The sequence below is a fragment of the Podarcis vaucheri genome, assembly GCF_965113315.1.
Source record: "Podarcis vaucheri genome assembly, chromosome: 2".
In the NCBI taxonomy this organism is placed as follows: Eukaryota; Metazoa; Chordata; class Lepidosauria; order Squamata; family Lacertidae; genus Podarcis; species Podarcis vaucheri.
Window position 1 is genome coordinate 28,690,550 of NC_138760.1, and position 27,979 is coordinate 28,718,528.

The 27,979-nt window shown below is 44.1% G+C and overlaps 1 protein-coding gene across 5 annotated transcripts; it reads right to left on the reverse strand.

Moving 5' to 3' along the window:
- Window positions 1–27,979, reverse strand: LOC309526555 (uncharacterized protein). 5 transcript variants are annotated; one of them, XM_082212798.1, is made up of 6 exons: window positions 27,921–27,979; window positions 25,330–25,556; window positions 18,447–18,661; window positions 5,136–5,263; window positions 3,292–3,438; window positions 1–773 (listed from the first exon to the last, which is right to left on the reverse strand). In XM_082212798.1, the coding sequence occupies exons 2-6, from the start codon at window positions 25,488–25,490 to the stop codon at window positions 459–461; spliced, it is 966 nt and encodes a 321-aa protein (XP_082068924.1). In that variant the 5' UTR covers window positions 25,491–25,556; window positions 27,921–27,979; the 3' UTR covers window positions 1–458. The 5 variants fall into 5 exon arrangements, with proteins under 5 accessions (XP_082068924.1, XP_082068922.1, XP_082068923.1 ...); XM_082212796.1 differs by having other exon boundaries at window positions 27,798–27,961; XM_082212797.1 differs by having other exon boundaries at window positions 27,793–27,961.

The window sequence follows — 27,979 nt, forward strand, 5'->3', positions numbered from 1 at the left end:
TCTTCACAAGTTAAATTGCTTTTAATATTTCCCAAGTCTGTAATTCAAAAATAAAACATATTAGTTAGCATTTATATCCCAACCCCCCACCCTACACTCTTCAGTTTTGTATCCCTTCTGGACAACATCCACAAGTGCCAAATTCAGACTAAAAGGTGTACTTTGCGCCCTTAGAGAAACTTCCTTGCTTTACCCTAGTAGCTCATGCAACAGATTTAAATGGTTTCAGTTTTGCCCACCAAAGAGGCCCATAGTACTTTCTTTAATGGAACATTTAGATTTCCCCCCCTCCACCAGTGATTCGATATATATATGGATATTCTTTCCCTGCAATGTTCATGTACCAAAGAAGTGCTTGGCTTCAGAGTGTCTGAACATTTGTGGTCTGTACCAGATACCAAGATCAGAACACTAGGGCATGCTTTGATGGAATCCATGTCAGCAGCCTTAAGGAGTTATTAAAACTTTCCCCACTTTAGTGATGCAGATGCAATTACAGCAGGAACCGAGGGAAGACGGCAACCTGAAGTCTTCTTGTTTTCAGAGAGGCGAGATCTTGAAGCTTTAACCAAGGGGGGCAGCTTAGCCTTTTTGGTTTGATCCGGTGGTTTCTTCCTGTCACTTGCCTTGGGCTCTTCTGCAGACACTTCATCCAGCTCTGGGAATGTCAGCTGCATGGACTTTAAGTCAGACTCTGAGGTGCAAACAATTCCCTTGCTCACCATCCGTGCAGTCATGGGTAAGTTGCTGGGCAAGGTGAAAGTCTCCATCTCCTACAAAGGATTGCAGAGGCCATATTTGAAGGGAGGATCATGATGGAGGACATAGCATGATCAATGCATATAGAGTGCAAATCCCTATTCTGAGCTGCTTACAGTCAGTTAGGGCCGGAGTAGTAAAGGTAAAGGGACCCCTGACCATTAGGTCCAGTCGTGACCGACTCTGGGGTTGCGGTGCTCATCTCGCTTTATTGGCCGAGGGAGCCGGCGTACAGCTTCCAGGTCGTGTGGCCAGCATGACTAAGCCACTTCTGGCGAACCAGAGCAGCGCACGGAAACGCCGTTTACCTTCCAGCTGAAGTGTTACCTATTTATCTACTTGCACTTTGACGTGCTTTTGAACTGCTAGGTTGGCAGGAGCAGGGACCGAGCAACAGGAGCTCACCCCATTGCAGGGATTCGAACCGCCAACCTTCTGATCAGCAAGTCCTAGGCTCTGTGGTTTAACCCACAGCGCCACCCATGATGCTAATTCCATGAATGCAATTTAATGTGCAGTTAAAAGCCTGATCTTTCCTTCAAATAGAAATAGCAGCTTTGGAGTGGTGTTTCTTTTGTTGGGATTGTCATAGGCGATACAGCTATCAATGGCTACTGGCCATGATGTCTATGCTCTGCCTTCATGGTTCTGAATACCAGTTGATGGAAACCGCAGAAGGGGAGCGTGCTCTTGGGCTCAGGTTCTGCATGCTCTTGGGCTCAGGTTCCTGTGGGTATCTGATTAGCCACTGAGAGAACAGGATGCTGAATTAGATGGGCCATGGGACTGATCCAGCAGGACTATTATGCTCTTATGCTAGTGGTTCTCCCCCTCCCCTTCTCACTAGCCCCTTGGTCTATACTCTAAAGGCTGCTGAGACTTCCATGGGGCTGTTATTTGCATAGCAAAAAAGGGAGGAAAGCACACATTATTTGCACCCAGGTGATTACTATGGCCCTATCTGCACTATCCATTAAAAGCATCATCATACTGTTTTAGCCAGCCATGGCTTCACCCAAGGAATCCAGGCGATTTGAGTTTGTTAAGGCTGCTGAGAGTTGTTAGCAGATCCCTATTCCCCACCACAGAGCTACAATTCCCAGAGTTTCCTTGGAAGCGGGGGTTAATTGTTATACCACTCTGGGAACTGTAGCTCTGAGAGGGAGCAAGGGTCTTCTAACAGCCTGCTGTTCCCAAGATTCTTTGGGGGCAGCCACAACTGTTTTAAGTGGCATGATCCTGCTTTATTTTATAGTGCAGGTGTCTAGTTTAGCCCCTGGTTGGGGAACATCTAGAAGAGTGTGCGCGCGTGCACACACACACACACACACACACACACACACACAATTTCTTCTCTCTCTCTCTCTCTATATATATATATATATATGGAAGAAGAAGGGAAAGGGTGCGTTTGAAGTCAAATGCATTTTCACCATCCATTTCCCTGCAGAACTGTTGGCTCACTCCTGCAGAAGACCAGCCTACATGCATAAGCATGGTACATAATGATGGAGCTGCAAACTCACAACTCCTGTGCACAGGGAAGAGGGGATCAGATTTTTCTCTTTTACAGAACCGGAGGTGCCATTTTGTTTGAGTATGCAGATTCAGTATTATTGCTCCGTTCACACAGCTAGGCTGCTCATGTGAGCTGTGAATTGTGGAAGCTTGCTCACAGCCGACAGTGGGAAGCAACTCTCTTTTTCTTTCTTTCTTTTTATTTAATTTATTTAACATAATTATCACAAAATATAAGCAAAATATTGCAAATACATATATACACATATATTTCAGATAAGCACACAAATATAAAAAAGAACAAAAGAGAAAAAAGAAGAAAAGAAGAAAGAAGAAAAAATAAAGAGAAAAAGAAGAAGAAAAGTTGGAAGAATTTCTTCCAAATCTATTCTACGAATATCTCAATATGAAAATAATAATAAAATTTCATTGACTGACTTCCATCACTTACTCTGCACTTCCTATATACATTTTAAGCAAGATTGGATCTGTTATTCTGTATTTCCCCCATACAATCTCACACAGATATTCCAATCAATAAGTTTTCTAAATCTTTCATAAATCTATCAAACTGCCATTCTGAGAGCACTAACTCAAAGTCCCAGTGAAATCAACGCGGCTTGGCATTTCATGTGGCTGGGCTGTGGTGCCACAAAGCAACAGGATTAAGGTAAGAGGGCAGGAAGAGAGGAAGAAGAACATTTGTATGAGGGGCCTGACACAGCACTCTTGCTCTGGGCCAAGCTTCTATCCTAAGTATACTTGCTTTGGTAATAGCCTAACATGCTAAGCACCAAAGATTCATGAGACTATAATCATATGATAACATGATGCTAGGGGTTTTGACCTGCTCAGGTTATCAAATAACAAACTGTAATGATTATGTATGTAATGAAACTCACATGTCAAGTCAAGAGAGAGCTGTAAAAGGCCAGCAAAGGACTGGAGGCAAGCCAGTCAGAAAAGCAGGTAAGCCAAGGGGCTCTACAAGCTCTAGAAGCATGTGTTACATACCGTAGTTGCCAGCGCATGGAAAGGTGAACAGCCTGCCCCGAACCGGTTGACTTTGTGGGGGTTGATTTCTCCAAACAGATGTCGGCGGACTGTCCTCCTAGCTATTCTTTGCAGGAATTCTTCTTCCAGATTGTGTTTGAAAAAGCTCTAATGTCAAAATTGGACAAGGAAAGAAAGAAAGAAAGAAAGAAAGAAAGAAAGAAAGAAAGAAAGAAAGAAATGCACGAGCTGTCATATCTGTCAGTCGGAGGCAGAGTGAGGCCTGCTTCACAAATATATCAGAAGGAGCTGGCAGAGTCCAGAGGATTGTATCGCTTCAGGTGGCGCCATTTCTGAATGCTCACCCCACGTTAAAAAAACACACCACAGAACAAGCTGCACACCAGCAAGAATGGTTCTAGCTTTTCTGTGCTAATATTCTGCTTAAGGGGAAATGTTTGATTGTTGTTGTTTTTTAAAAACCACAAATCATGGGGGGCAGGGCACACCCACCCACACACCCACACCCCCCCCTAGCTGATCAACAAGAGATTTAGAGTGAACCTTGAGATCACCCCTACTGACATTATCTGCATTTTTCTGGACCAGTAGGAGATGTGAATGCTGCTGGTTCTGATCTGGTGAGGCTGCTTCCAAAGAGGTTTCAAGATTTGGAAACCCTAGCTGTAATATGAACAGAGGAGTTGTGGTGTCGTTTTGTGATCAGGCGAGGAGCTTGGAAGTGCTGATGGAGGGATTCAGGCTATGGGAAAGCAGGACTTCTCCAAAGTGGCTGCAAGTGAGTTGGGACACTCATTTGATCCATCCTAGAGAGCGAGTCTCGTGGTATTTGTTAGAAATGCTTACATTTTCTTTCCAAGCTCTTAAAGTATGAGGCAGGTGGAGGAGGTAGGATGCAGGGGAGGTATAGTGTAGTTTTGTAGCTGAAGGTTCTAGCTTCCAATAACAAGGGAATAACATTGCCTGGGCTCTCCTTTCCTCCTTCCAATCACATTGATTTCAAAGGGCAGAACAGAACAAGTCTTCATTCCTCCTAACTCCTCAGTCCCATAACCACAGCACCTATCTCTTCGAGATTCTGCAGGTTACTTACCTAAGGACAAGTCTAGGCTTTTAGTCCATTTCCATACAAATGCCCCCCCCCCCAATGTGTGGGATGGGGAGAGTGAAACTACTTGCAGAAAAACCATTGACTCCCTTTGTACAGCTCCCAGCCCCCCCCCACCTATCTGCCGGAAATTTGGCAGGCTTCACCTCCTCAGAAGGGGCTATATGCCAGCAAGTTTCATCCACTGCTATCAAAAAGTAAAAATGAGATACTATTTATTCATCTCCCTATGTTGGTTAATAGGGGAGAGGGACATACAAAACCTCACATTTCCAAAGTGAGGTTTTGCTTTTGACCCAAGCTGAAGATACCCAAAGCAATATGAGATGAAGTGGCCTAGTTTTTGAAGTGCTGAAGCAGACTCTGAACGAAGCATTATCTTTTGTGCACATCCCGGTATATTATGCACAGCAATGCCATATCACAAGTGGCTTTTAAGGTTTCTTTCACTTTCAAAAGAGGATTCAGGAGTGGGGGTGGCACTCAAGAAACCCAAACCCAAAACCTCACTTTGGCACATGGAATGATATGTGCAGTTCTCTGGATCAAGGCTGGCTTACCCTCAGTAAAATTTCATTATCACACGAAGCCCCTTTGATTAACCAGTGCTTACATTAGAAGCCCTTAACCTTGACCTGAATTCTAACCTACACTGTGGAAGGAGGGGTGTGTGTGTGTTAGTCAGATCATGATCAGAGACAGCAGGAAGAGCGAATGCTATCGTCAGTGCTGTTACCTCGTGCTTCCTTTGCCCTAGGATGCTGCTTAGCGGGGGTGTTTTCAGTCGGCTTTGCGCCGTGTCCTCTGAAGGAGCCTGATTGGGAGACACTTGTCGAGGACGGTCAATTCTGGGTAGCTGAGGCTCTGAGGAAAGAAAGCAGCCTGGGATGTAGTAGGAGCCCCACAATATATTTTGCTACTACTGTGCCATCAAGCTTTGATGAGCGAGTCTGTTTATGGACATCGGTTTACTGTAAACGGCTTACAGGTCTTTTATTATAAGCGCCGCAACCCCAGAGTCAGTCACGACTGGACCTAATGGTCAGGGGTCCCTTTACCTTTACCTTATATAACTTTTATTAAAATCAATCAGGCAAGCAAGCAGCTCTGGGGAGGGGGGAGAAGCTCCTATACCAAGCAACTCATGGCTGCCTTCTTTACCCTTCAAGTCTCTAAGCCTGTACCCACAACTGCCCCTTGCTCTCCTCCTGAGTTAGTGACAGGAGTGGGATCTCAATGTGTTTAGTTATTATGGTGCTTGCTCATCACACATCCAGGCTTTTACTGCCTGGGTTTGGGTAAAGTGTCTTTCCGCCGGCCTCTGTGCTTGGGCTCCTTGTAATATTGGTGTGTGTTTGTGCGTGCGCGCATGGAAAAAGAACATCTTCAATTTGGCGAGAAAATCCGGAATGTCAGAGCTAGTTAGGAACAAGCAAACCCGGGGAAAGGCAAAGATGCTCATGTTGGTGTAGGACCTACTTGTGTCCCACCTGCTCCACCTAAATAAGTCAGAAGTGTCCAGCAGAAAGATTTGCCCAGCATCCTCACAAAGATATTGACCACATATCTTGGGGAAGGGCCATAGCTGAATGGGAGAGCATCAGCCTTGCCTGCAGAAGGTCACTGGATCATTTCCCAGCAACTCCAGATAGGGCTGAGAGAGAACACCATCTGAGCAAGAATATTATTGGCACAAAATTGGAAGCAAGAAGAATTACTGACGAAAGAAGAAAGGAGGATGAAACTGATGGACCATGCAGAATTAGATAAACTAACAAGAAGGATTCGAAACCTGCGGGACCAGAGATTCTCAGAAGACTGGAGTAAATTTACGGACACTTTGAAAAGTAATTCTGATGAACAGATTACGCTAGTAGGTTTGCAATAAGTTTTGTAAGGTGAATTATTTGGAATATTGCAAAAAAGACAATGAGGAGAATTATTAGTTAAAGATAATTAAAGGTAATATGAAATTAAGAAATGCATAAGAAGTGATAAGAACGGAAAATCATCAGAGGTGTTGACGGAAATCCAAAAAATATTGTATAAGATGTGAAGTTCTCTTGTATGAATGTTAATTAATATGTTAAAAACTAATAAAAATGTATGTATATATATATAAAGAGAGAGAACACCATCTGAAATCCTGTCAACGTCGACAAGACTGAGCTAGAGGGACAATGGTCAGATTCAGTAGAGGGCAGCTTCCTATCTTTTTATATTGTTGCCATGAAATTGGTGGAAATGGTATGCATAAAGCACTAAAGCAGTTATCAAAAAGGCCCAGAGACTTTAGTTCTTCAAGGAGGATGAAGTTCTGCCCAACATTACCTGGCTGGCACTAAACAGTGGAATGCAGCTCACAGCAGCACATTCTGTGGCTTATGAAGAAACACACAAAACAAAATCACACCTCTTATTATATTGATTAATCTTTCTGACCGCTGTGAAACATTCCTCATGCCAGTTGTCATGTTGACTTTGGGGACATCATTATATTTGCTGCAGGTGGGAAATTATTCGCCAGTCTCTGCATGTGTTAATATTGATTCAAGCTGTTACCAGCCTAATTAAGGAAAGGAAATATCATCTGTGTCCAGCATTTGGAGATGTTCAGCTTGGCAAATTCACGTTCCCCCTTTTCTGTATTCACTGCAAATGATGGGCACTCTCTTGTGTCTACTGTCCATCATCTGTAAATTGCCCATCACTTCTGTGAACTGGCATTAACTTACAGTTGAGTTCAGGGATATTTTTTCTTCACCTTGTCCTTTACCCCCAATTTGTCCTCCCAATTAGAGCCTGAGAAATATCCCAAGTCAGGTGTTCTTGTTCTGCATCCTGGATCTATAAATATTGTTTGCTAAGCGGTGGCACTAAAACTTATTTTGGAGAGTGATTTGAAATATTAATTTCAGTAACTCAACACTCCTGTGAGCTGATACTGAGTCAGCTCTTAATTTTGGGTGAGCCTGGGAGGGGATTGCTTTAATCTAAAGATCTGGTGAGGTTTTGCTATTGCTGCCTTTCCCCTGACTTACACTTACTAGTCAGTGGTGGGTACCTGCATCAGGACTCTTCAGTAGGAGCCATATAGTCCCCATGATTCTCAGTAGCTCTTGGCAGCACATAGGGTCTAGCAGAGGCTCCAGCTGTGAGCCCCTCACTGCAGCTAGATAAAGACGGTTCAGGAAAAGGGAGAGGGTGCTGTTGGCAGAGGATTTGGTGTGGGGAGGTTTATAGACCCCATTGATGCTTCAGATAACACCATCAGGAACATGGTGGACCTGAACTTTAGCCTTGCACATCATTCGATCTACTGAAAACAATTATCTTGGAAATTGTTTTAGTTAGTTAATCCATTCCAAATCAGTCTGGGAAGAACTCGCCCATTACTGCTTGACAGCAAAGGAGCTGACACACCCCACATGCTTTCACAGGATACAAGCAGAATGCCTGTGAGACAATGGAAGCAAATAATCTACCAACAATAGCTTTAAACTCATGCATAATTCCCCTAATTTTCTCGACTCGTTCCAGGCATACCAATTAGTTGGGAGATAAGATAGCGTGCCTGGCTGAGTTATTGACAAGGTCACAAAGATCTCAGTGCAGGCGATCTGAAGATGCTGCAGGTATATCCATGTTTACCTCCACCAGTGCCTGGTGGCAGTAATTGGCTGGATGAGGTCTATAAGCCAATAAGCCGAAGTTGAATCCTGATGAGATGGTGGTGCTGTTGGTGGGCTATTTGTGAGTCTGGGGAGTCTGGGGAGACAACCTGTTCTGGAAGGACTCAAACTGCCACCGAAGGAGCTGGTATGTAGCTTAGGTATGCACTCTTGGATCCAGCTTTGTCTCCCTGACTGTGAGCTTCAAGTGGCAAATTTTATCGAATGTTATGCAATAAATTCCATTACAAATCATGAAGAGGGGCAGACTCAAGGCCTGCCCATCACTTTTGATCATCAAATGTTTATTGGATGGATTTCCCCCCTAAATTGATTTTTGAATTCTGAATTTATTGTTATTCACGTTTTTACTGTATTTTATGCTATTTTTAGTTGCATCAATTGAGTGTTTTAAATTTGTTGTTAGCCGCCCTGAGCCCAGTTTTCTGAATCGGGAAGGGCAGGGTATAAATAACAATTTATTATTTTCTTTAAAACACACACACAACAAAAGGTGTTTGGGGTGGGTGCTAGAGAACAAATCCCCTCCTCCTCCCTCAAGCAACAAACCCCTCTGCCGGTGACTCTGTACAACAGCAAGAAGAGGAGAAATAATTATTTCTCCCCTTGGCTCCCTCCCACTGATGCTGCAGCAAGTTTAAAAATCCAGGACCCCCCCTCACTTAGTAAAGTAACAGCAGCATGGGGAAGGGGGGGATTCTTCTGCACCCTGGGAGCATCCCCACGCCCCTCCTTTGAAGTTACACTGGATTTCCAAGGCTTCCCATGTGTTGCAAAGCACACCCTGTGGTGATCCTTTCACCTTCTGGATCAGAGATGGAAAGGATCAGCACCAGGCAGGCTTTGCAAGACATGGGCACCCTTGGAATTCCAGCAGAACTTCAAAAGATGGGAGCAGAGGTGCTTGTAAAACTCACCCAGTGCTGATTCCCTTCAACACAGATCAGCAGAGGGTGGGTTTTCCAGGCCTCCTTGCACCCCTTGTACATGTGCTTCTTTCACATGTTTGCCGCTTGCAGCGGGTCTGAATCTCAATATGGTCACCAAGATTTTCATGCAGTTATTTACCGCCGCTTATACTTTCAAAAAGCTTCTGATAAAAGCCGCTCATTCTGAGTAATCTTAGCAGACATGGGATAAGAAGACAAGTCCTCTTATGGATCAGAAACCAGTGAAAGAACAGGAAGCAGAGAGGAGAGATAAAGGGACAGTTTTCACCGTGGAGGTGTATAAGATGTAGGGTCTGCTAGGGAACTGTTTTGGGTTTGAAACTCATTGTTAGGAGCAGTGTGTATGTGTGTGTAGGGGTGGGTAATCTGGATTATACCTTTCTAAACCTGTCATCCTGTGTGCATAGCAGAGGGAACCAGCCAAACCAGTTCATTTGTGAAGGTGATGACTTTGGCTGGCAAGTTAAGTACCACAGTTTACATATCCAAAGAAGTTGCTCTGTGCCATAGAGCAAATGGGTGGCCGTTCCTCACCCTGCTGCCACACAGGAGAACAATAGGCAGAGTTGTGTGTGAGTGAGCTGGAAGCAGGCTGGAAACTGGAGACAAAGAGACATGTTTGCTCTGTGCAGTTTGCAATGGCTTATTGGGAAACAAATATTGGAGGCATGCTGCCTAGCTTGATTAAACTGTCGATCCAGTGTGTGGCTGCTTTGAAAAAGCCAAATTCCATGCTAGGGAACATTAGGAAAAGGGGATTGAAATTAAAACTGCAGATATCACAATGCAACCACACTTGGAATACTGTGTGCAGTTGTGGTCACTGCATAATTAATAATAATAATAATAATAATAATAATAATAATAATAATAATATCATCACAGTTGTAGGAAAGGGCAACCGAAATAATCAAGGGATCGGAGCAGCTCTCCTGTGAAGAAAGGTTGCAATATATGAGGCTTTTTTTTTTACTTCAGAAAAAAGCAAGTAAAATGAAAATGCTACAGTTTATAATTACGCATGCTATGTACAAAAACACTCACTCCTAACAATAGAATCTGGGGCCATCCAGCAAAGATGAATGTTGAAAGATTCAGGACAAAGTAAGTACTTATTCACATTAAACTTCCTAGTAAAATTATGGGATTCTCTACCAGAAGATGTAATTAATGGTATCCACCAGCTTGGATGGCTTTAAAATGGCATTAGACAAATTTATGCTATCTGTAATGCTAATCATGATGATTATGTACTTATCAGAAGTGGTATGTCTCTCTGTAGCAGTTGATGGAGATCAAGAGGGGGGAAGAATACTGTTGTGTTCATGTAGTACTTCCAGGCTTCTTGCGGGCACCTGCTTGGCCACTGTGAGAATAGGATGCTGGAGTAGATGGGCCTTTGGTCTGACAATGCCTTCCTTGTCCCTGCCATAATGGGCCAATGACTATTCAAGGATGCTCAGCAAATATATTCTGTTCCAAGAGGAATGAGCATTTTTACAACATTCAGGTTGCTTTCTCAGAGAAAAGCAGATGCAGGTGATTGACGGCGAAAGATAGACTGAGTGTCAATAGATTAATCATGTTATGATTTGTGTGAAAGACAGGCAGTGGCTGATCTCCAAGGCGATGTTTGAAGATGGGATTTTGAAAGAGAAAATTATGCAGTGTATCTGTTTGAACAAGGGAATTAGATATCCCCCCTTTTCATTTCTCATTTCAGATGCTTCTGATATGAAATGAGTTTGAAACAATGGGCTATGCAGAGGTAACACCCTCCCACCCGTCTAGACTTCATAAACCAACAGTTCGCAACACTCTTCATTTAATATCTGCCATGATATTTTTCACTGTTTCCTCTGAATAGCAGCTGAGAATGCCTGCTTTTTGCTAAAGTTTCAATTGAGATAACGTCCTAGTTCCTGTCACGTTTGGCAGTTTGTTTCGTTAAGCCATTGAACTTACAAGCAGTAAGTAACATTCACTTGCAAAACTACATACGTTTTCGGATGGGGGTCAGGAACCAGGCTTCATTTACCATAAGCAGAGACATAGGCTTGGTTCAGATGTAACAGGATACCAAGGTTTTGTAGCACCCTGCTTGTGGTTAACGCTTAGCTGGAATGAAATATTCAACGCAGCAATAGAGAAATTAAAATAATAATTTATTTGTCAGACAAATAAATTATAGGCACAGGGGTATATGGTTACCAAAGCTCTGCTCCCCTCCAGCCCTGATGGCCAGCACTTACATTTCCTCAGCCCAGCCCCCTTGCTCCTCCTTTGGCTGCCTCTGTCCAATCAGCCTGGTTGAAATTCCTATTGGCTGTTTGCTAGAGCCAATCATAAAAGATACACCCATTTCCTATTACGTTTTATGGGAGACAAAGAGCTATATTTCCTTCTATCCATAAATGGCAGACAAGTAGCCATATATCTTACATTTGCCTCGACAAGGCACCTTAATTACCAGATCACCTTTTGCCCCTGTTGCCCCTGCATTCCAAAACAAATGGTCCGTGGTATTAAATTCTATCTAAACAGAGATCTTGGGTTCACATTCTCACACACCATCAATGAAATAAGAATCTAACATAAGAATCTAACATTTCTTACTTTCTAAATCCTTTGCATAATTACATTAAGCCAACAAATCTCATATATAACAGATAGCTTTTTAGAAGAAAAGGCCTTTGCAAAGTAAAAAAGGAAGTCAGTAAAAACAGCTTCAAAAGAAGCCTCTTCAGTTTACACCCTCCTTTCCCAGCCAGCTGCTTTTCCCATTAGCTCTTCCCAAAATTTATTGCCCTTTAACTCTCTCAGTATACCTTAAACCTTAGGAAAATATGGCCAGAGTCTGATGGGAGGCACATGGTACTATTTTCTGTTAAACAATAAATCTTATTATTTGCCAACTCTTAATTAGTGTTTTTGCAGCTTGATTGTATTCTGTAATATGTAGGGTCAGTGTAACATTTGCTCCCAGCCTGTAATTCCCTTTTACAACTTTGAGAAACTTGTCTCCTGCTACTGCTATAAATCGGGGGGGGGGGGGGAGGCCCTTGTTCAGGAGAGCAGCTGCCAAAGTACTTAGCCAGCTGGTTTCTGCCTGGCATGAAACATACAAACATTTGCAAATATATCTTTAAGCTCATTTTAACATACAGGCCTTGATCAGATGCCTCAGTTTCCCATTGCCACAAATGGGTCTGCACAAGCCTCAGATTTGCATGCTCCATCATCTTTTACAGCTGGGGGGGGGAGAGATTGTAGGCTTTCATTTCCAGTTTTAAACAAAAACACAGCTGCCAGTGGTGAAAACTGTACTTTGTTGAGTTGAGCAAACCACTGTTCTCTGAGCTTGGACAACACAGGAAACTGTGTCTTGTTTAAAACTGGAAGAACAAACTTTCACACTCCTCATCACAGCTGCTCCTGCAGGCCGGATTAAGAAGTACTGCATAGATGTTGCAGTAGAGCTCATTTTGTTGGTGTCTCATTACAGAATTAGATCAACTAGCTTTCTAGGTTGTGGCCAGGCAACATCCCTGTCACACTATTCACTCCAATGAGCAGGGGAAGCACTCTTATAGGGTGCACTTTCTCTCAGTTGTGGGAGGCAGCTATTGAGTTTGCCTTGGCAAGTGGAGGAAGGTGGAAGAAGAGCCAACAGGCAGCCCAAGTTCTAACTGCAAAGTGAAGACTGGGGGGGGGGGGACATAAACCCATTACATGGGAGTGGGCGGCCTTGTCTGACTACATTTCATGGAGAGACAAGACAGCTGCTGGAGAGTCGTCACAGGCTCCCCTTTCAAGCCTGACAAATAAGAACAGGCAGTTTTCTTGAATTGTATTTCTCCATCCTCAGCTTTCCTGGAGGGTGAGGAGCTTCACTTTATAATATGAGAGACTCACGTGCCCTTTGCAATTGTTTCGAGTTACAAAACAGTAATGTTTAATTACTTATTTGCATCTCTTTATATAAGTACAGTGGTACCTCGGGTTAAGAACTTAATTCGTTATGGAGGTCCGTTCTTAACCTGAAACTGTTCTTAACCTGAGGTACCACTCTAGCTAATGGGGCCTCCCGATGCCGCCACCCCGCCGCCACACGATTTCTGTTCTCATCTCGAAGCAAAGTTCTTAACCCGAGGTACTATTCTGGACTAGTCTGTAACCTGAAGCGTCTGTAACCTGAAGCGCCTGTAACCTGAGGTACCACTGTATTTATAGTCCGCCCTCATAAGATATCAGGGCAGAGGTGTTGCAACCCTCCGTTCACTACAACCTGGTAAACAACAAACATCTCAGCTGGTTTATCATGACAAAAAACCTTGAGGTTACACATTTTATAAATTACCCACTGCCTGCCACTTATATATCTTTTCCAGTTTCTAAAGTATATGCTAAGGGATTCTTGACTCTGCGAAGCTGTTTATATACTTAAGTGAGTTTGGATTTCCGTACGCACTGAGGCCAGTTGTTTTGGGCTGAGTTCCTTCTCTTAATTGTTATCCTTTCACCACAGCGGGTTTTGCATTGATGGCCACAAAGTAAAATGCTTAAGCTTCCCCACCCTAACTGGTCCAGCCCCAGGACAGAGAGCTTACAGCAGGCGGCCTGCAAAATGATCTAAATAGCTGCATAAAATAAAGTTAGGGCTGACAGACTGAATGGGATGGTCAGGGCAAACTTGGATTTGATCAAATCTTACATACCTTAATGTTCAATTTGCTTATGCACATCCAAGGCTTAAGGTCAAACAAGAACTGACACCAGAGATGTGTGACTAGAATCTTTCACAGGCCAATTTCTGCTACTACAACTACTACTAATTAGCAGCCCCACGCGGCTGCCTTGAAGATGACACACACAGAGAGCAAGCCTTTTCTCTTTCGCCCTTTAAAAGATCCGAATAGCCTTCCTGCTGAAACGGCATCTTAATTGCAGAGCAGAAAAAGTAGAGAATATCTCCTCCCCTTGGTGCTAGTAATAGCAGTATGGGCATGATGTTTTATTTGGCCCCAATTTTTATTTTTAATGAGAACGATAATTGTATAAAAGTAAAATAATCCAACAGATATAAGAAACTCCTCTCGCAACACTTTCTCCCCCTGATGGTTCTCTTCGGAAAAACAAACAAAAAAACACACAAACCCAGGAGCCGCTTTTTTGTTTTCATGAAAGTAGGAAGAAATGACCGACTTCTAACTTTCAAGAACACTAAGCATTGCAAAAACAACAAAGAATATTTTTGTCTGAATGCTTTTAAATCATTTCCTTTGCAAAAAAACAACACCACCCCAAATGTTGAGGAGCAGCAGCCTCTCTTCCCAATTTTCCAGCAATAGCCTTCGCACTTGAATTAAGTGTAATTGCCCAGGATTACAGCCTCTCTTGGCTGAGAAGGCAGAAGAATCTCCAGATAACAGTGTCTTGAACTGCACAGTGCAAAGGAGGGGTGTAGCATAGCTTTTCCTCCCTGTTAAACAGCTGGCACAGACTTTGCCTTTCACTGTTGAGATAAGGCCTGCTATATATCCATCCAAATAGCCGTGTGGATGCAGCACTAATCTGTGTTTTAACACACACGTTCACAAAGGTGTTTAAATATAGAAAGACAGGTGACTCATAGCCCCAGAAAACAGTATTCAAGGCAATCTGTGCCAGTAGTGATGTATGGAAGTGAGAGCTGGACCATAAGGAAGGCTGATCGCCAAAGAATTGATGCTTTTGAATTCTGCTGCTGGAGGAGACTCTTGAGAGTCCCATGGACTGCAAGAAGATCAAACCTATCCATTCTTAAGGAAATCAGCCCTGAGTGCTCACTGGAAGGACAGATCTTGAAGCTGAGGCTTCAATACTTTGGCCACCTCATGAGAAGAAAAGACTCCCTGGAAAAGACCCTAATGTTGGGAAAGATTGAGGGCACAAGGAGAAGGGGACGACAGAGGACGAGATGGTTGGATAGTGTTCTTGAAGCTACCAGCATGAGTTTGACCAAACTGCGGGAGGCAGTGGAAGACAGGAGTGCCTGGTGTGCTCTGGTCCATGGGGTCACGAAGAGTCAGACATGACTAAACGACTAAACAACAACAACAAAGTGCCAACATTTCATTAGGTGGAAGGTGGATAGAGGAACTTGGCTTCTGCTTTTATGTAAAGGCATGGAAATCAGTTGGGTTTTTTTAAAGGCTTTTCTCTCCGTTGCCTAGCACTGAGATGGTGCTTTAAAATGCTTGGGATGGCAGATATGTGGTGACTTTAAGACTGGCCAATAGCAGGAGACTCACGAGGGAGGAATGTTTTGGTCTAGCGGGCCCCCGCAAACTCTTTATTTGTATTTACAATGGCAGTTTCTCCCCATGTACTACCATCGTTGCGCTTACAAGTTTAAAGCTGCTGTATTGCCTCTTGGGAACGGGGGGAAGCATACTTCCACGTTTATCAAGGGAGCACCCCTATTTGAACTCCATGTCAATCATCCGTGGCAACCATCCTTCCTTACTCTTCCCTATTCTCACCAAGATCTCTCTGAACTCAGTTCCCCTCACACTAAGAACTCCACCTGTTCACGCTGAGCACTGGCTATACTAGTAGCAAGAACATTATGACCTAGCGAGAGCATTTCCAGAATGTGCTCAGCACTGTTCACGGCCCTCATTATGGCCCCATATGCACCATACATTCAAAGCATTTCATACTGCTTTTTAAACAGCCGTGGCTTCACACCAAGAATCACAGGAACTATAGTTTCTTAAGGGTTTAGTTTCTTAAGGGTGGAACGGATCCCGTTCGCATCCCGAGGTACCGCTGTAGTTAGGACTAGAAAAGAGGAGATGCATGTTATGGCCAGAGCCTACTGCCTGTAACAATTCTTAATTAAGAAAAATAATAAGTATTTTTAAAGATTTTGTACAGCATCCTCTCCATTAGCCCATTAAATGATTAAGAATAGGATGCAGGGAGTGGTGAGTTAACTAGGACAACTAGAAACACTCACATGTGTTTATGCGAATCCGTGTAACTAATTTACACAGTCTCTCAGGAGGGGGCTTGCAAGCATTTGAGAATTGCAGAGCTCCCTGTCTGCCTAATTGCTAGGAGCTGAGTTTAATGCAAGTAGGTATATCCTTCCTCTGCATTCCCCAGGTAAGAATTTCACCAGGCAGTGTTCCTTTATTCCTTGGTATGTGTTTAATTATATTGCTCGTATGTGCCCAGAGGACTTTGGCAGCATGCATAAAGGAGAAAAATTGTGTGTGTGTGTGTGTGTGTATTATTTATGATGATTATTAGCAGGATTTTTCATACTGTACTGCATGAAATTCATATTCCAGAGACCGCATTGTACAAAACGAACCCAAACACCTCCTTTTCTACAGCTGTGCATTCCTTGCAGTGTGGTCCCTGTCTGTTTCTTAGCAATATGTCAGGCCTTTGCAATCTATTGAATAGCTTGGCAGTTGCACGAGGCTGTCTGCCTGTTAGAACCATCTGTTGCTAACTCCATCCTGGTGTGAAATCCTACCATTTCATATGTCTAATATTTCAGATATTTGCCTGCTGGCTGCCACGAGAGTTCTGAATGAACAAGGACTTGCAATCTGGACGGAGACTCTGCATTCTTTTCTCTCAAAGGCTTTGGGAACTGTGACTTCCTGGGTTGTTGTTGTTGCTTTTAAAAAACTATGCCAGCAGACTGTTCTCTGGTGGAACAAACTGAACAATCCACTGGGAGTTGGCTGGTTTTTTCTATTATTATTATTTGTGCCTAAGACAATTTTCCTTCTGGAATTTGATTAGCTTGTCTGCATGTCGTGGAGACCAGTGGCGTAGCGTGGGGGGTGCAGGGGGGGCCGGCTGCACCGGGTGCAACATATGGGGGTTAGGGTTAGGGGGCGCAAATCCATGGGTTAGGGGGTGCAAATTACTTGCCTTGCCCCGGGTGCTGACAACCCACGCTACGCCACTGGTGGAGACTGTGTGTTATGGAGAGTTACCGCTGAAAGCAGCAGCTCCTTCGCCATCTTCTCTCCCCTTTGTTTGTAATGCCCCAGGCCATTGGCTACTGCTTACCCGGGACAGGGAGACTCAAGGCATGATGATGCCATGGTGCATGTTTTGTAGAGCTACATGGGAAATGGAAACTGAGGGCTCACCCACACTTACATTTGCCCCACATTTCTAAGTGCAGGTCCATAGAACCACAGAATTGAAGAGTTGGAAGGGACTACGAGGGTCATCTAATCCAGAGTTCTCCAAACTTGGGTCTCCAGCTGTTTTGGGACTACAATCCCCATCATCCCTGACCACTGGTCCTGCTAGCTAGGGATGATGGGAGTTGTAGTCCAAAATCAGCTGGAGACCCAAGTTTGGGAAACCCTGATCTGGTCCAACCCCCTGCAATGTAGGCATCCTTTTGCCCAACGTGGGACTTGAACCCACAACCCTGAGATTAAGTGTCTCATGCTCTACTAATTGTCTTTTGCCCAGGCATCAGTGTGGTGTAGTGGTTAAGAGCGGCAGTCTTGCAATCTGGTGAACCGGGTTTGCTTCCCCGCTCCTCCACATGCAGCTGCTGGGTGACCTTGGGCCAGTCACACTTCTCTGAAGTCTCTCAGCCCCACTCACCTCACAGAGTGTTTGTTGTGGGGGAGGAAGGGAAAGGAGAATGTTAGCCGCTTTGAGACTCCTGAAGGGGAGTGATAAAGCGGGATATCAAATCCAAACTCTTCTTCGTCGTCTTCTTTCCCCGTGAAAACCTGCTCTTTACTGCTGGGTCAGAGCAAACGACAATCTTGCAAAAACCTGAATTGCCATTTGTTCCGATTCAGCGTTAAAGAGTGGGTTTTGCCAAAGGAAACCCTGTCGGGGCAGGGTGGGCAGGCTGCACATCTCTCCATGCAATGGGCAACAGAGGAGGAATCTTTCATAGCTGATAACAAAGGAGTGGAGGTCGGGTATGAGTGATCCCTCTTTCTCTCATAGAATTGTAGAGTTGGAAGGGACCTCACCTTTCTGCACATTACTATAACAGCTGCAAGCAGAGCTCCTGTTGCTCTGTCCCAGCTCCTGCCAACCTAGCAGTTGAAAAGCACACCAGTGCAAGTAGATAAATAGGTACCACTGCGGCGGGAAGGTAAACGGCATTTCTGTGTGCTCTGGCATTTATCACAGTGTTCTGTGTGCCAGAAGCATTTTACTCATGCTGGTCACATGACCCAGAAAGCTGTCTGTGGACAAACGCCAGCTCCCTCAGCCAGAAAAGCGAGATGAGTGCCGCAACCCCATAGTCTCCTTTGACTGGACTTAACCACCCAGGGGTCCTTTACTATTCTCCTACAGTAGCTATACATGCCAGTTCTGTGAGGAGGTTTCTAGGCACAACAAGCTCTTGCTTACCTGGCTCCTGCTGCCCCTTGGCCTCCAGTTTGCTGTCCTTCGCCGCATCCCCATTGCTGCTCCCATGCTGTGCTGGCTCAAGGGTTTCTTGCTCTGTACTTTTGAGTGGTTCATTTACACTGAAGAGCTGTCCCTCCTCAAGGATCGGCAGCGTGGCAAAAGCCCTTTTCTTTTTATTCTCTTTTCTCTCGCCTCGGATGTGACTCCATGGGTTTCTAATCCAAAGGGGGTAGGGATTTAATGTGTTTTACACACACACACACACACACACACACACACACACACACACACGTGGGTGGTGCTGTGGGCTAAACCACAGAGCCTAGGGCTTGCCAATCAGAAGGTTGGCGGTTCGAATCCCTGTGACGGGGTGAGCTCCTGTTGCTCGGTCCCAGCTCCTGCCCACCTAGCAGTTCGAAAGCACGTCAAGCGTAAGTATATAAATAGGTACTGCTCTGGCGGGAAGGTGAACGGTGTTTCCGTGTGCTGCTCTGGTTCGCCAGAAGCGGCTTTGTCATGCTGTCATGCCACATGACCCGGAAGCTGTCTGCGGACAAACGCTGGCTCCCCCGGCCTATAGAGTGAGAAGAGCGCCACAACCCCAGAGTCGTCCACGACGGGACCTAATGGTCAGGGGTCCCTTTACCTTTACACACACTATATGTGTGAAATAAACACACACACACACATGCTTATATGCTTATATCCCATTTCATGTAAACAAACAAACAAACAAAATATTGTTTACTTAAACATCTACATTTTGTATTTATGCTTGCTTTGCCATTTACGAAGAAGACATCTCATACAGTCATTCAAAAGATTAATGAAAGCCAACACGGAACACGAGCTGAGAGAATGTTTAACCGAAATATAAATAAAATACGCAATTTAGAAATAACCGCACATTAAAAAAAGTATGTGTTAATGTGTACGACTCACTTGCAAGTAGTGTTGTCAGGTACCCTTGTAGGGATTTCGTACAAGTACTATACCTGATGTTCCTTAACAAAGAGATGCTTAATGGTGGCCAGTTATTCACAGTTGGGCTGTGTTTATGCCCCTGCCCCTGCATTGCGGAGCCACAAGGGCCAAGTGGGTATGCTATAGAGTGCATTCACAGTGTATCAGAGAAATGGAGGTCCATGCATGGAAGCACTGATCTGGAGGGCATAAGCAAAGCCCTGCTGGATCAGAACAAAGGCCTATCTGGTACAGCAGCCCCTTCTCAGAGTGGCTAACCAGATGCCTGTGGAAAACCTGCAAGAAGGACCTTAGCCCAAGAGCACTCTTCCTTACTTGCAAATCCCAAGAGGCTAAGGTGAGTCTGCATTTCGACTAAAGAGTAATTTCTGACGTTCCGCCCTCTCATTTCAATGCTGTCATCAGCGCTGTGCACACACGTCTATAAATAACTACTACATAATAATTGCTTTCTAAAAAAGTTAAATTCAGATTTTGGAGCATAGCAAATAAGGATCCTATGTATATATGGAACTTACCCAGCTACACCTACTGCCATAGTATAAAAGTGTCACACTGTGTGTGTGTGTGTGTGTGTGTTTAACAAATTCATTTATCCCCCACAGCCCAGACTTGATAATGAGGAAGACTGCAGAAGAAATAGCTTTCACGTTATAACTAATTGCCGTTGTTTTCAGTGTAAAATATTCTGCAGGGAGAAGCTTGTAGGCCAATTGATAAATGCACTGGACTTCGGAGACTTGAGATCAAACCCCAGTTCAATTACAGAGTCACTTGATAACTTTGGACAAGTCACGATTTTTCAGCCTCAATTATCAACCCATTAAATGGGAATAACAATGGGCAACCTTATGGGGCGTATTATAGAGAAGTCATACAGGGGCATATGGAACATTGGGATTTATAATGATCATAAATTTAAACAGACCGCTCTTCAGACTAGAGGAACGCTGGGCTCTCTGCAACATGAAATGTTAGCTAGATTACATGTGCAGTTGTCAGGTAGGTGACATGTTAGGTGACACTTTAGATAGATGGCGTGCAAATCCAATACGCCTCCAGCTTTACAGAGATGCTTCAAGGTTCTCCAATGCTTGGAGGAGGCTTTGAAATGATGGATGAGAAATGCATACCTGAGGTGTGTGTGAATACATCTCCATCCCTTTCAGTGTCTACAGACAGCAGTCGCAAGAAGGCCTGATCCAGATTGGGACCACAGCACTACACAAGCGGCCGGGGCTGCGGGGGAGAGATGCTAACTCTTCTCCTCACATCACTTTACCAATAAAAATTCATTTCAAGCTATTTGCCTTGCTGTAGAACAAACCACACACAGCAGCACATAGGCTATGCCTTTATATTTTCCAATGCAGGCAATAGCAGCATCGAGGGCAGGGTTTTCATTGGCATATGACACAGGGGCAGCAATGGGGCAGAGGGCTGCACAGCTACTGCCCTCCTGGACATGGGCATTGCTGCTGTTTACCTGGTTGGGGCAGGGGTGAGGTCAGGTGCACTGGCGAGAGTCCCCAACCTCACCACTGCCCTGCCTTGCTCTCTCTGTGCAAGCAGCAGCAGCACCACTGTCAAGAGGGTGGCTCAGTGGATATGCATCACTAGGGGATAAATTTAAACCAACAGACAGGGCTGCCGCCACCACCACCCTGGACTAGATGTAAGAAAGAAGGCAGTCAGTCAGCGTTCGAAATTTGGCAGGCGCATTTTGCACCTGGTTATCAGCCACTTCTCCTGCCAACCTAGCAGTTTGAAAGCAGTTCAAAGTGCAAGTAGATAAATAGGTACCGCTCCGGTGGGAAGGTAAACGACGTTTCCGTGTGCTGCTCTGGTTCGCCAGAAGCGGCTTAGTCATGCTGGCCACATGACCCGGAAGCTGTACGCCAGCTCCCTCGGCCAATAAAGCGAGATGAGCGCCGCAACCCCAGAGTCAGCCACGACTGGACCTAATGGTCAGGGGTCCCTTTACCTTTACCTATCAGCCACTTGCGACCAAGTGAAGATGCCCTGGTGTCAGGATGCCACCTGACGTCTCCACCATCTGGAGGTGCATGCCTGGGGATTCTTGGACCTTGACTGTTTTCATGCACTAACAACACATCCTCTAGAATTCTGTCCATGATATTTTATCTGCACAACCAGAAGGAATTCCAGGAACCCAAAAGCCGTATTGAAAAATGCAACTTTCGAGCCATCTGGCCCCCAAATGGCAACTTGATGTTCCGTTTTGGCGACCGTATACCCATTTGGTGCCTAGCTTATATATCTTTTTTTTTTAAAAAATGCTTTTTATTAAGTTTTCTTTAACACAAACAAAACAAAATAAATACATTAATGTTCTACAATCTTATGTACACTTATTTTCTCAACGCTCTATCAAGCACGGACTTCCCTCCCTCCCTTCAGAAGTTTTCATACTAATCTTCCCTTTTTTCACAGATTCTTAACATCATCCTATTCATGTCATAAGATTTATTTTAGTCCTACTACAGTCTTTAAACTTCTACAATCATTACGTATATACTCCACAAATTTACTCCATTCACTTCTGAACTTTGTTTCCTTTTGGTTACGGATTCTGTGGGTCAGTTTTGCTAATTCTACATATTCAACCATTTTTGTCTGCCACTCCATTATTGTTGGTATTTCCTGAGTTTTCCATTTTGGGGCTACTAAGATTCTGGCAGCCATCGTAGCATACATGAATAATCTCTGATCTGCTTTTCTTATTTCATCTATCAACCCCAGCAAAAAGGCTTCTAGTTTTTTTGGGGGAAAGTATATTTAAACAATTTTTTCAATTCATTTTAAATCATATCCCAATTTTTTTTCATTTTCTCACACGTCCACCACATGTGAAAAAATTATCCATCCTTCATTCTACATTTCCAACATGCTTTACTGATCATTCTGTACATTTTTGCTAGCTTGACAGGTGTTAAATACCTAGCTTATATATCTTGAGTTTCTCACACTGCAGGCAGGTGGGGGCCGCTTGGGGGCAGACCGGTGGAGCAATGCCCTGTTTGTCCTCATGGAGTAGCCTCCACTGGTCTGAGGTCACTTAAATCCTCTTCAGAAATGTATGCATCGGTTAGGAGCATAAATAATATCCTCTCTTGAAGTGCAGAGCCTACGTGACTTGGCAAAGTTCACCCGCAGATAAAAACTATGCTACAGGACATACAGTTAAGAGGGAAATGCCAGGGTAGTAAGATCACCGTACCACTATGTGTCTGCTTTTCTTATTCCTGGGAAGCCCTCAAGTGCTTTTCTCGAGCAAAATGGCAGAGAGAGCAACGCCTTTAAATGCCAGTTTCGAACAAGAACTTGGGGAGGGGAAGCACCGCAGGGTCATTTTGCACATAAAAGCAACCCCAGAACAACTGCCTTGGGAGCAGGGTGTCTGTGGGATCCCTGGCTGGGCTGTGCTCTTGAGGTAGTGCTGTAAATTTGCTTTCTGCAAGGTTGCCAGCTTGGAAGCGCTCTCACTGTCAGAGAAATCTCCTCAGCTGCTGCACAGTTCAGAGCCGAAATGCAAGTTTACAAAAGGTTGAGAATTTTTCAGATTTTGCTGCTTGGGATTTGTTGAATCCTCTTGACCTCAAGGTTCATCACTGAAATGTCAGGATCAAAATCTCACCGCAGAACTCAGAACGCCTCTTTGTGCGTAAACAACCCACAGTTAGATATAGAACATTGTCTCAGTGTTTGTTTGCTTTTTTTAAAAAAAATATATCTATGAGCTGTGCAATTAGTATTCAACTTTATATGTGGTTTTTAAATGTTGCTTTCAATAAGGAAAAAAACTTAATGCGGTGCTGTCTGCCTACTGAGCCCACTGAAAAAATTCCATTTGTTTCTTGTGGGCCCAGCGTGCATGGTACAGCACATGCTTGACCTGCTTTCCTGAACAAAGCATTTACACAAAACCTGGTTGGTAACAGTGGCGGACTTTGGGCTGCAGTGTGGTGCCCAGTGTGGCTGAACCAGTCATGCTACCCTAAAACGGCCTCTTTTGGTGGCAACATTAACTTGAAAACCTGATGGTTTTCAAAGGTTGTGCTATAAAATTTGCCAATGGCTTTCGTAACAGCGCAGTCTATTTTCATATATCCTGTACAACCGTTATAGGCAATGCAGTGTTTTGTGGCCCGTTCAGTGGGAGGTCGTTTCGGCTGAAACACAAAGGATTCTGCCTCTCAGTTCGTTATTCCCCAGCGTACACAGCAGGGGTCAGCAAACTTTTTCAGCCGGGGGCCGGTCCACCATCCTTCAGACCATGTGGTGGGCCGGACTATATTTTTAAGGGGAAAAAATGCCCCACAAATAACCCAGAGATGCATTTTAAATAAAAGCACACCTTCTACTCATGTAAAAACACGCAGATTCCCGGACCGGATTTAGAAGGCGATTGGGCTGGATCTGGCCCCCAGGCCTTAGTTTGCCTACCCATGGTACACTGCATACATTTAAAACACATTTCCCCCTCAAAGAATCCCTGGAACTATAGTTTCTCAAGGGTGCTGGGAACTGTAGCTTTGTGAGGGCTAAACTATCCCAGGATTCTTGTGATGGGAAGTAGGGCTGTTCTTTAAATATGTGGTGTGTATTCAACTCTTCCTTGCAGGAAAGATGGACCTATAAGGTTGTTGTTTTTTGCCCCTTGCTGGATGTACCTCTCCCTTCTTATCTCCATGCTAGGGAGAACATGTGGAGGAGTAACAGCAGCAAACCTTTGGGGAAATGGGGCCTCCTAGGGGGAGAAAAAAGGGGGAAACTTCATGGATTCCTCTGTGTCTCTGAATGAAAATCATATTTGTATGTCTGTTCGTGGACTCAATTCAAACTTCTCAGAGCACATTTGTTGGCACTGTTTCCTTAAACTGACCTTTTCCTTTGTAAACATATGGAGCCGATTTTCCCTTGATGCAACTGAGTTTGCGAGAAAGAACACAAAGGACTTAGAACGATAGGGCTCCATTTGTTGACACTGCGGGCGCACACACCGCCTCGGTTGTTTTCATAGAGAGGACACCCTCTCAAAATGATAAACCAGGCACCTTATGAAACCTGGGTCAAACCTTTGGCACAATAAAGAAGTCTGAATCATGTCAGCTCTATAAAGCATTTTGATAGCCTGCCTGGGTCAAATTAATTTTGTATATTGATTTTGCCCCTAGTTATGTAGGTTAGTACATTATTTGTTCTCTTTAAAAGGATATTCTATGGCCTTAATGAATATATTCTTTACATAAATGCTCTATAAAAATAATAATCACAGGGTCTGCAAATATGTATTGATTCAACGTATTCTTTATCAGCTCCAGAGCAGTTCTTCAAGACACTTGAACAAAGTGAAAGGGTTTGCAGCTGAAATGTGGTTTGCATACATGCTAATAAATGCATACATGCTAATAAATGCATAACATTTGCCTAGTGTTTGTAGGCATTTGGGGCACAGTGGAGGTCAGAATACGTTGATCCCATACTTGCAGTATTTCTCTACAGCACTGTTCTTCACTCTTAAATCCTTAGACTTTGTTGGACTACAACTCCCAGCACCCCTAACCAGTTTAGCCAATAGTCATGGATGATGGGAACTGGAGTGCAAAATCTGGGAAGCCAAGATGGAAGAATGCTGCTCTACAGGATTCTGCCAGGATACCACAGCCATTGCAACAGACATGTTCAGGCATTTGACTGAACACATGAATATCCAGTCTATGATTGAGGACCAGCCTTGCCCCATAACATTCCCAGGTGGGAAGACTGCTGTTTAGATCCTTGTGCTCAACACACCTCTACAGAGTGGAAGGAATGCGAAGTTATATGGACACGCCGCAAGAGAAGATGATTGAAACTGTAGCAAAGGAAAACTTACCTGGAATTGGCATATATTGATGGTTTTTTCAGGCTCCATCTCTTTGGATGGGCAGGGCCCTGCACCAATTTTCCTTCTGGGGTCCAGAGCCTGGCATTTCTGTCAGAGGAGCTGTGGAGGATCACGGATCCTGAACCAAACATGAGGTCTTCAGTGCTCATCACACTCTTGCGATGGACTCTCCAGGAACCAGTGTGAAAATGGCGTCACCAGTATTTGCTAGGGATCTGAGCAAGAGGAGACAGAGACAGATATTTTGTAGAACACTTCCTCTCACCCCTCTCTTTCTCCCTCCTCTGATCACGAATAGAGACTTTGCATTCTGTCCTCTTTTCCTGGTGGTTGATTGGGATATATGAATCAGGCTTCTCCCACCTGCTGAGCTTGCCTGCCCAGGATGATTTGCTCTTGTTTCACTTACAAGCGAAGTCGTTTCTTTTTATAAGAACTTCTAACTATGAACATTGTTACTGTCCCCATGCTATATTTTAACTGTAGCTTAATTGGTCAGCCATTTAGTATGGTTGTGGTTGTTTTTAGCTGTTTTAAGCATGCTATGGGGGATGTGGGTGGCGCTGTGGTTTAAACCACTGAGCCTCTTGGGCTTGCCGATCAGAAGGTTGGCGGTTCGAATCCCCGTGATGGGGTGAGCTCCTGTTGCTCGGTCCCAGCTCCTGCCAACCTATCAGTTCGAAAGCACGCCACAAGTGCAAGTAGATGAATAGCTACCACTCCGATGGGAAGGTAAATGGTGTTTCCGTGTGCTGCTCTGGTGTTGGTGTTCCATTGCGCCAGAAGCAGCTCAGTCATGCTGGCCACATGACCTGGAAAAACTGTCTGCGGACAAACGCCGGTTCCCTTGGCCCATAAAGCGAGATGAGTGTCGCAACCCCAGAGTTGTCTGCAACTGGACTTAACTGTCAGGAGTCCCTTACCTTTACCTTTTAAGTATGCTATTGATTTCCTTGAGTTGCTTTATTTATTTACTTATTTATTAATAGAAGTGGTTCATAATTTTCTGTAATAAAAATCATATCTAGTAAATCCCGTTATTTGTGTATATATGGTCATGTAGATTCTTCAACTTACCCCATCTTAAATGACGGTAATCATGTAACAATACTTTCAAGTAAAACCCAAATAAATATATTTAGATAACCAAATGACTTGGGTTCAGGCTGCCTAAATGATTGCCTCCTTCCATATAATCTTTCCCATATCCTAAAATCTTATGGAGAGGCCCTTAGGGACACCATATGCCTTTGGCCCTAGGCAATACAAGTCTGACCTGTCCTGAAAAATTTCAGTGCTGGAAAGGTTGCTACCAGCTGTACTGGATGAGGCATCTATGTGTTTACATATTAGACATATGTAAGGCGATGGCAGCAACAGTTGATCAATGACAGTTGAAATTCAAGTTGCCTTTGCATTCCAGTCATATTCAGTTCATACTATACGCCCTGTGTCCAAACAGGGTCCTATAAATAGGAACACAGGAAGCTTATAAGACTTTCTTGGAAATAATAATAATAATAATAATAATAATAATAATAATAATAATATTTATACCCCACCCCTCTGGCTGGGTTTCCCCAGCCTCTCTGGGCGGCTCTCAACAGAATGTTAAAACACAGTAAAACATTAAACATTAAAAACTTCCCTAAACAGGTCTGCTTTCAGATGTCTTCTAAAAGTCAAGATAGTTGGTTATTGCCTTGACATCTGCTGGGAGGGCATTCCACAGGGTAGGCGCCACTACCAAGAAGGCCCTCTGCCTGGTTCCCTGCAACCTCAGTTCTCACAGTGAGGGAACCACCAGAAGGCCCTGGGTGCTGGACCTCAGTGTCTGGGCTGAATGATGGGGGTGGAGACACTCCTTCAGGTATACTGGTGTCATTGGTCTATTTGGTTTAGTTTTGGTTATACTGACTGGCAGTGGCTCTTCAGAGTTTCAAACATGTCCAGCCCTACTTGGAGATGCTGGGAATAAAAGCTGGGATGTGGATATGTTGTTAAATGGAGGAGCTTTGTGACCCATGGAGCAGAGATACAGACTTAGCATCTTACAGTGGGCAAGAGCAAAGAAAACTAAACATGGAGCACCTTCGGAAAAGTACTGCTTGTCATGGTGGTTGGCTGTGAAATCTTCCAAATGCAACTACTGATTGAGTTTCGGATACAACACCTTGGAAACATCTCATCCTAAAAGATTCAAAGCTGTAAGCTGATTGCAGCACCTACCTTCAGCCCATGACAGAAAATGGTTGTCTAATCCTGTACTAGGCCTTTGGTCTCCCAAGTCTAATTTTAAAACTATATTTATTTTTGAGGGAGAGAGGGAGGGAGGGCTAAATACTGTTCCTCTTTCCTTCCTTGCATCCTGTATTTCTTCTGTTTCTAACAGGATCTATTGATTTTGAAAACCAGGTATTTAGCCCAAGTATCATTGAGCCTATTTCTTACCAGACCTTTTTTGGGGGGAGATGGCTAGATTCAGTTCAAAACCTCTGTGGCAGTAAGCAAGGTGACATGACGGCTAATCGTTAGCCCTCAGTGTCTTATGGAAATATCTGGAAATCCTTCCTTCTTACTCGTATGGATTTGCAACTCTGAACCAACTGCCGCTTCCTAGAATGCCAAATCAGATCAC

Bases quoted from the DNA above. Each gene is read 5' to 3' on its own strand.
- LOC309526555 (XM_082212798.1), bottom strand. From the start codon at position 25,490: ATGAGCACTGAAGACCTCATGTTTGGTTCAGGATCCGTGATCCTCCAC. The intron at 18,662-25,329 runs GTAAGTTTTCCT...CCTTTGGATTAG, and splicing joins TCAATATATGCCAATTCCAG to AAACCCATGGAGTCACATCC. The intron at 774-3,291 runs GTATGTAACACA...AATCCTTTGTAG, and splicing joins TCCATGCGCTGGCAACTACG to GAGATGGAGACTTTCACCTT.